The sequence below is a fragment of the Cajanus cajan genome, chromosome 2 (assembly GCF_000230855.2).
Source record: "Cajanus cajan strain Asha chromosome 2, NIPB_CcT2T_4, whole genome shotgun sequence".
NCBI lineage: Eukaryota > Viridiplantae > Streptophyta > Magnoliopsida > Fabales > Fabaceae > Cajanus > Cajanus cajan.
The window spans coordinates 919842-929786 of NC_138518.1; the positions used below are offsets into that span (position 1 = coordinate 919842).

Below are 9945 nucleotides of genomic sequence, written 5' to 3' on the forward strand. Positions count from 1 at the left end.
AAAAAAAAAAAAAAAAATCAACTGGTTAAGGTGATGTGTTAGTTTCCTCTCTCTTACTAGGCGCACGCATCACGCTCTCACTCTCAGCTCCTCCGTCCAATCGCCGCCTGCCACCGTCGCGCGCGGTTCCGTTCCACGACTCCTCCGCTCTCAGGTTCTTTCTAGTTGTTCATTGTTCGAATTGCCTCGTCCTTCTCTTATCCTAATTGAACGAACGGACGAAATAGCTAAGCACACGCACGATTGCTTTCTCTTTAGGTTTCACTGAATTTTCGCATTCCGAAAGGGATGCATCATTTCGCTTATTTTCTTCGTCGCTCTCTGTGTGTTGACATAGTGGTTTTTATTCTTTGATTAGACCAGCATTTTTGAGCTGTTGATGACATTGGTGTGGGATGTATTTAGCTTACTTAGTTTGGTGAAATTATTTGTCCTAGATCCGTTGCCTTCTTTTATGCTTGCTCCTAATGTGATTGTGTTCTATGATACTGTCATGTGTTGTTCTATTTCTGAATCAGCTGCTACTTATCTTATGTGTTCTTATTCTGAGATCTGTTGCTCCCTTTTATGTAAAGTTGTCAATATGGGTAGTGGCCTAATGGCCAATCCTACCCATTCCTGTTTTCAACCCACCTAGCACTCACCCTTCCCTTAATAAAATCACTAAATGGCCCTCGGATCAGTTTGGATAAACTTTTCTAGAAGCACTTCTAGGAGACAATAAGAAGAAAAAATGAAATAAGTTTCTCAATAAGATAAATTAGCTAATTTGTAGAAGCCGTCTCTCGTTAACTTTTCCAAAATCTTAATTTTAACTTGATGCATAAGCTAAACTAGCTTATGCAGAAGTTTGTTTTGATTTTCATTCCTATTTTTTTCCTCATAGAAGTGTTTCAAGGGATGTTTATCCAAATAGGTCTTAATGAATTTAGTCCTAAAGTATGTGGGTCAGGACGGGGCCAATATGGGGATCAGCCCTGAACTAGTGAACTAGAAAAACATATGATACTTGATTGATTGACTTAAGACTGAAATTAGTGAATAACGTGTTCATTACCTTCCTCTTTAAGAAGTATGGGAAAATAAATGTTAAAAGATCAGAAAACAAATCAACCTAAATATGGACATATTTCACTATTTATACACATTACTTTTCTATTATTCATGATATCCTGATGCATGGTGGCACATCACTCAGAGAAGCACATCCTTTTTAAAGGTCTAACCAATATCATCAAGATATGAAAGATAAAATAAAGTAAGAACTGATTGGACCAGCAAAGCTAACTAATATTTTATACACCGAGGTTACATTCTAAACACTAGTCATGGGCATGGGTTTGTGTTCATTACCTTCCTCTTTAAGAAGTAGTGAGATATAATAAGTAATAACCAGTCACAACTCGAAGGGGCTAGCTTCTTTTTAGGAGGATGGATATAAGCACTAAATGCCATGTTCTGTTAATTCAAATCTCGTACCTGCATTTTTACACATGATATGACCACTTAGTTTCGGGTATTAGGCCCATTGTTTTTACTGAATTTATTTGCAAAACTATACTTAAGTACCTAATTAAAAAAATACAAAAATGTACTTATAGACTTTTAATACTTCATTTTACGCAAAATTCATTATTAGATTATGGTTTTGATTATTACACATTTGCCTACATGGTGTGCATTATAGGAAATGGTTCTAAATTCTATGACTTGAAAGAATAAAACCTGATTGTATCACGGAGATATCTTTGGCTTATAATTACATTTTAGAGGATTTCTAGTTTTCTAATATTATTTTAGGAGTTTGTCTCCATTTCATTCTACTACATTTTGAACTGTGTATGCATTTTTAATCTGTTTTGTATATGTGAATCTCCACTTGTGTTGTAGGTTATAGAATTTGTGGTTAGGTGGAGAAATTTTTATTATTTTTGTCAAAGCATATTTGGTTTTAAAAGCAAAAAGGCAAACAAGGTTGGTCCTAGCCCTGGCCCTAACCCTGGCAGAATTTTAAAAAACTTGATAATTTGGTCCATGGGTTCCTGGTCTCATGGACTCTTGCAACATAGGGCTTCAGATTTAGTGGACTTTTTAGCCTCAGATCATATGGGCTGCTAGGCATGTTTTGCTATACTGACTGCTCTAATTGTGATTTGAGGATCAGAAGAGGAGGGAAGACATGGGTGCCAATGAGAACAATAGTGCAAAACCAAGAGCACGCCCAATTGTACGCTTAGGGATCTTTCTCATCTCCCACAGCAACATTGTCAGGTACTATTATTATTATTATTATTAGGGTTGTGCTATTAAGAAATCAATAATAGAAATTTTTTATTGGAAATTGCATTGATGGTGCATTAATATTTTTAATAAAAACACTACTTTTAATTTCTTAATCAATGCCCTAAAGACATTGGTTAACATTCGCCTTATTATTATTAGTATGTTGAATGATTTGAATTTGATTAAAACTTGGCTCTTTCCAGTGTGGTTTGTTTCACAGCAGGGGTGGTGGCTCTTCTCCTTCTCCCTATCCTTGCCAAGAACACCTACATTTCCGAGAATGCCCTTATGCCAGGTGACTTCCATTTCCAATTTATTACATGTTTGTTTTTCCGTTGGTGCAGCCTCAAATGGACATTTGCCCAAAAGTACCAGCCACAAAGGAACATGCTTCTCTGTTTGCACACATTGGATGCTTGCAAACAGAGAACAAAACACACTACCTACCCTTTCCTCTTCAATTTGCTGATTCTAATTATTACTTGGTTCTGCAGGTTCCGCAAACAACATGCTATCTACTCACCATGTCTCGGATGCAAATAAATTCATCAAGGACTTGACTGATTTGGAGTTCAGATCTGGTTCCTCACCAATGTAACTCCTTCATAACTCTTATCATAAGAGATTTTATACAATTTCATCTGGAAAAAGAAATAAAATATTTGCATTTCAATGCAGCGAGAGTCAAAAACTTATTGCACATTATATGTCAGCCTTGGATGCTGAGGTTACTTTTCACAAGTTTTACCCTCAATTCAATCAGTTCCATCCACTGCACTTCTTTACCAGTCCCGATTCAGATATAATCTCAGAAAATGCAACTTGTTCTTCGTTCGGAATTAACACTTTTGGAATTATCAGAGCACCACGTGGGGATGGCAAGGAAGCTATTGTCTTGGTGACGCCTTATAATCCAAATAAAGTTGGTCTGGGTGAGGCTTTGTCCTTGGGAATTGCTTATTCAGTTTTCTCACTGCTTTCGCATGTTACTTGGCTGGCAAAAGATATTGTATGGCTTGTGGCTGATTCACAATATGGAGAATATTCTGCAGTGGCTGCTTGGTTAAGAGAATATCAGGCTCCTGCATTCCGAAGAGTTGACATAGTTAACAGTGAAACCTGTAACGAGCGCAGCACATTTAATGAACTTGGACAAGATCTTTATTTGGATGGAAAGTTATATGGTGGTTTTAGACGTGCAGGAACTATGGCTGCAGCTCTTGTAATTAAAGTTGCAGAGCAAGGTAACCAGTATGAAGACAGTCTTAATATTTATGCGGAGGCATCCAATGGCCAGATGCCAAACCTCGACCTTATCAATATTGTAAATTATCTAGCAGTGCATAAACAAGGGTTGCGGATAAAAGTGAAGAAGATGTGGTCTCTGCTTGGTTCCAAGTGGCTCAATACTTTGGGTGTTATATTTGAATCCTTGGGTCGAATTGCTAGAAGCTTAAACCCTCAGTGGAAGTTTGGCATTCCTGCTACTGAGTATGTTGAGGGTGCTGCTACATTGGCAAGTTCATTGTATTACCAGGTGCTTTTCTTTTACTTCATCTAAAATGTGTTATTATAATATTCCCTGTGACCACTTTATAAATATTCTTTATCTGTACATTATTCCACTCAGGGTTTGGGTGTTCCAACTGGTCCTCATGGTGCTTTCCGCGATTATCAAGTTGATGCAATCACTCTGGAGATTTCACCTAAAGTTTCTCTTACTAAAATGATCAGGCGTAATGAATTCATTCTCCGTGGTGGAAGGTATGTGTCACTCATGAGTTGTATTATTTAATTGTATTGAATATCAACCATGGAATAAATTGCTGGCTTTCAATGGGAATCACTGTAGAAGTTTTACAATTTTTTAGTTCTTAATTATAGTATAATGTCCTGTTTATGTTTGCCATTTACCATCAAGAAACTGTATAAAATTATAAACATCTTGTACTTGTTTTTGAAACCAAAGAAAGAAAAGTTTGGGTAGTTGTTTGAAGACTCGGTTCAGTCTCAGGATCCCTTTAACATGAAAATTTTAATTGGGTAGTGCTTGTCTATTTTCATATATTTTTAGATAAAGAAATTCTTGAAGTCTTTAACATGAAAATTTAATTGGGTAATGCTTTGGTATCTTTTTTTATTTCCTTTTTCCATTGATATAGTTGTAGTTGTGAATTGTGATAGGAAACTATTATTCTCATTACATGCAAATCTTTTAATTCTATAGAATGATATTTAGCTTTAACATTTTAAGAACTGTGTATTACTGCTTCTGTTTATGTATGCTCTAAAGCACATATCTTTCTCTGTTTGATCACCATGAGCAAAGTGTTTTGTACATATTGCAGGTTAATTGAAGGAGTGATACGTTCAATAAACAACCTTCTAGAGAAGTTTCATCAATCATTTTTTTTATATCTCTTGACATCTCCTAGTAAATTTGTGTCGGTTGGAGTTTACATGATTTCATTTGCATTACTTGTTGCACCACTTCCAATAGTTGCAGCATATCTCCATTCCAATGCTAGTAATTCTACTCCCCAAAACACATCTGCCCTAGAAGTTGATGCCAGCCACAAATCTTGGAAATGGTTGAATTCGGCTAGAAAGGTTTTGGTCATTCATTTATGGGGTGTTGTTGTCTCCTTACTCCCGTTTTTTCTATGTCAAGTACCCAATACCACCCCAACAACAAACTTTATATTGTGGGGTTCGCTATCAGCCTCTAGCTTGCTAATTTTATACTTGATATTGGGTTCTCCAATTTTTGAAGCTGCTGTATCTCTTCATGAGAAAAACAAGTGGGCTAGCTTAAAGTCTGTAACTATATCAACTGCATTCATTGGTTTGTCTCTCATGTCCGTCATTAACTTTGCTACAGCAGAAATTGGGGCTTTACTTATTGTCCCGATTTGTCTGTTGGCTAGACCATTGAAGCTTGATACTCAAGCTAGGAGCTGGAGAACCTTACTAAGGGCCTCTTGTAATCTCGCTTTAGGTTTTATTGGGTTTCCTCCAGTTGCATTTGTTTTACTGAAAGGTGCATTTGAAGACTTTTATGGTATTAATGTTAGTGACTATTGGAACTGGTTGGAATCCCTCTGGGCTTGGAACAGTGCTACTTACCTCTATATATGTGTAGTTCACCTGCCATGCTGGGCACTCTGTATTAACATTTTATTTCATCCATGTTGACATGTACTATTAGTTAGGCAGACAAGCAAGCAATTCATGTGGGAAATTTATTATCTTGATGTTTATGTTTTCTTCCTCAATGAACATCATTCTTCTTCTCTGCAAGTAGTTAGGCCAAGAAGACTTCTGGGCATTAGGGAAGGAGAAATGTTAAGTGATGACCGCAATATTTTGGATCTAATCTTGATATGGATGACTAACGTGTGGATGATTGTTGAGCCTCAAGCCTGATGTGGCATAAAATCTGAAAAAGTTGAAGTTGACTAATAGACATGGAGCTGCGAGGGTTTAGAGTTAATTTAGCAACTTATTTTTCTTAGTGGTTTATTGTGGCACTTTGGTGTGGCTTGGCCACATGCCAGCTCCAAGCATCTTTACTTTCTAGTTGATTCCGGTGTTGTCCCTTTTCAAGTTAAGTGATTTGACCTGGTTAAGAAGAGAAAACAAGAACAGCTACAAAAACTCAAGCAGCTAAAGCATTTATCTTGCGTGTCACATACACACATGCGGGGAGCTGAGGCAATATTGGATAGTGATTCCTCTACATTCGAACGAGTCACAATGATTCACCATTTGGAGAAATCAAGTTCCCATGATATGTAACAACAGGTATTGTCTCTTGTAAGTGGATTTCAGGGGAATCCAGTCATTCACCCCTCAGTCTAACCGTGACTTTTGCAATTGCATTATCAGATGATCATTTGAGTTGAATTTTAGTTGTTATTTAATTTGGCTCTTATCCATCTGAAACTTAACACTCTAGCTATCTAAAACTTGGTAAGTTAGGCGCTCACTGGACCTGCGAAACTCAAAAAGTTCTTAATGTTACAATTTTTTTTTAAAAATTGAAAACTATTTAATATTTCATTATATAGATTCTGATCAATGTATAAAAATTATCTGTCAATTTGAATTAATGAAATGAAATATCAATTTTTTTTAAATTTTTAAAAAATTTGCAAATTTATATGTATTAAAAAAATTTAAATTAATAGTTTGATTGTTAATATATATATATATATATATATATATATATAAACACGTATGAGAGATTTATTTACTCCAAGAGTAAATATTAATAGATTTACTTTATTTAATAACTCATTTTTATATCAAATTTTAACAATTCAATTGTTAAATTAAAAGTTCTTCATGTAACTTACAATTTTTTTTAAAAAAATTGAAAATTATTGAATATTTTGTCATATAGATTCAAATCAATGTTAAAATATTTTTATATTACATGTCAATTTAAATTAATGAAATAACGAATTAAATAGTTCTAAAAAAAAATTAAAAATATGTGAACTTGACCTATGTATTAAATTTTTTTAATCTAACGATTAAATTGTTAATATATATGTGTGTGTGCGGACACACATAAGGGATATATTTATTTCAAGAGTAAGTTTTGATAGACTTACTCCACTCAATAATTAATGTTCTATATCAAATTTTAATGATTTGATCATTAAATTAAAAGTTTTTAATATAACTTGCAAATTTAAAGAAAATTGAAAATTACTTAATACTTTCTTATATAGATTTAGATCAATATGTAAAATATTTTTATGATTATTTATCAATTTGAATTAGTGAAATAAAATATTAAATATTTTATTTTTAAAAAAAGTTTACATACTTGATGTGTGAATTAAGAACTTTTAATTTAAGTGTTGAATTATTGAAATTTGATGTAAAACATAAGTTATTGAGTGAAGTAAGTCTACCAAAACTTATTATTTGTCTTGGAGTAAGTGAATTTTCTCTCTCTCTCTCCCCCCCCCCCTCTCTCTCTCTCTCTCTCTATATATATATATATATATATATATAAGAGTAATTCTTAGTAAAGTTACTTCATTAAGTAACTCATGGTTAATCATTAAATTAAAAATTTTTAATGTATAAATCAAGTTTAAAAATTTAAAAAAATTTGTAAACTTGATCTATACATTAAAGACTTTTAATTTAATAGTTGGATTGTTAAAACTTAACATACATGATAAATTATTAAAAGAAGTAACTTTAGCAAGAATTACTATTGGAGTAATTTTTTTTAGTACCATGATATTGACAAGAGTATTTACCGACTTTGTTGAAAATTAGTCTCTCTTGCATTAAGGCTATTTTTTCAATGTCGTTTTTTAACAAATCTAAGATTTTTAGAGTAATTTGATTCCTCTTCATATATATATATATATAATATTATTATTGAGTATTCATTTTAAGGAGTTTGTATCTTTATTTATAAAATAAAATTTATTTTTTATATTAATTTTTTCTCTATTAAATAATTCTATTTCAAATACTATGCATACCCTTATTCATAAAAAAAAGAAGAAACTATTTATATATATGTTAATTTCTTATTTGATTAAGAACAACCTCTATAGAAAAGAAAAAAAAAAACAAAGTTTAATCTTTCTGAATTTCAATCTCTCTTCAAAATTGTTGAAGGTACGAAGACAATGGCAAGAATATCTTTTACATAAAAATAAGTCGAATATATTCTCTCTCTTTTTTCTTCACTACGCACTTATTTCTTAACAATATTGGCAAGCCTACACACAATGTGATTAGTTGTTACAACATATGCACATGAAATGTGTCAAATACTATTCATAAGAATATTTTATGAAAGGAGCCAAACAAATTTGTAATGATTAGTTGGGTAGAAACAACCTCCATTAGGTGTGGTGCAATTCTCCAATCTAACACCTACTGTCAGCTTGCCCACCATACACTAAAGGCCGTGCCATGCTACAAATCCACCAAACCATAGTGGCGCAATCAAAACTCGTTGCAGAATCTTCCATTTTCAACCCTTTCAACATCAAGATTAGGATCTGCACTCAAAACTCATTATAACATGTAGCTGCATTAAATAATCTTACTCCATTTAAATAAAATTATTTTCACTGAATTATACATGTGGCATAGATAACATAAATCGTTATAATATGTCAAACGAAATTAAGATATTGAGAAAAATGTTTGTTTTTTTTTATTATTAAAAATGTTATTAATAAGTTAGCATAATGTATTTTTAACTTAATTTTTAATAAAATTATTATTAAGTCATTAAATAACGTGTTTTAATATTTAGGACTTGTTTGAATAAAAAGATGAATTAAATACTTACTATTAAACATGGTGTTCTCACATAAATAATGAAATTGTAACTTGTTCTCCTAAATTATTATTAGAATTATATTAAATAAGCTAAAATTAATTTATAAATAAATTATAAACTATTTTATAAATTTTTTGAAACATTTACAAAAATAATTATATCTAAAATATAATAAGGATATGAGCCTTTTTGGTGTAAGCATTTTATATATAGTTTTACTCTTATAACTATTTATTTGTAAATTATAACTTTTTTATTTATTTATAAATTGCACATTAAAAACTATTCACACTTATCAATTAATTACCTACTATTTTATTTTATTTTATTTTTTCTAAAAGAGGTTGTATAACTCTTTCTTTTGTGATGAATTGTATAAGTAGCTGCATATTCACCTAAATTATACTTTTAATTTTTTATTTTTTTAAATTTAATTTAGTTTCATTGTTTTAAATAATTTAATTTATCCTTTAATTTTTTAAAAATATATAATATTATTCTTTCATCCAAATTGACACTAAAAACATTAATAAAATTAGGTGAAAAGATAATATTTAATATCTTTTAAAAATTAAAGAACTAAAATGAGTCATTTAAAAATAGTAGGACTAAGAATTAAATTAAATATTCTATAAATACGGGGACAAAATTACACAAAAAAATATCCAACAAATTTTTGTTAAGATACATTTAATTTTTTTTACTTATTTGATATTTTTTTTATTAGATAACTATTTTATTTTATGATTTTTTTAATTCTAAATATTCATGATCTTGTTAAGTTAAGTAAAAGAATATTTAAATTTATCTAAAAAATAATGTTAATTTTTTTTATTTAATTTGGTCATATTATTTTTAAAGTGTTTAATTTGATTTTACTATTTAAAAAATATATAATTTATTCCTTTAATTTTTTAAAAATATTTAATGTTGTCCTTTAATCTAATTTTATTATTATGTTGGTATCAATTTGAATGAAAATAAAACATTAAATATTTTTAAAAATAAATTGAACTAATTAAAAAAAATTGGACTAAATTACATTCTAAAAATAAATAAAAATATAATTTAACCTAAGTCTAATTTCAGTTACTATTTCAAAATCAACACCCCTTGGCTTTTTATTTTTTAACAACACAAACAGTGTTAGCGAAATTCTCCTTCTCGAACTCTTCTTTTCTTAATCAACTACTTGCAATAGAAATCGTTAATTAAGATATAAATCCATGTTAGTTGATTCTTAAACTCTCTAAAAAGTGAAAGGCTTCAACACTGCAGAAAAAGAGTTTATGTTTTTGTTTTTTTTAACAAGTCTAGAACTCCCAAATCCCAAT

General features: G+C 30.9%; 1 protein-coding gene across 2 annotated transcripts; it reads left to right on the forward strand.

The window, feature by feature from the left end:
* On the forward strand, window positions 1-6189 carry LOC109808089 (GPI transamidase component family protein / Gaa1-like family protein). Of its 2 annotated transcripts, none has more exons than XM_083067770.1 (7): window positions 1-154; window positions 2165-2271; window positions 2487-2578; window positions 2778-2877; window positions 2962-3820; window positions 3914-4047; window positions 4632-6189. In XM_083067770.1, the coding sequence occupies exons 2-7, from the start codon at window positions 2180-2182 to the stop codon at window positions 5476-5478; spliced, it is 2124 nt and encodes a 707-aa protein (XP_082923896.1). In that variant the 5' UTR covers window positions 1-154; window positions 2165-2179; the 3' UTR covers window positions 5479-6189. The 2 variants fall into 2 exon arrangements, with proteins under 2 accessions (XP_082923896.1, XP_082923897.1); XM_083067771.1 differs by having other exon boundaries at window positions 11-154; window positions 2168-2271.
* The last annotated feature ends 3756 nt before the right edge of the window (window positions 6190-9945 follow it).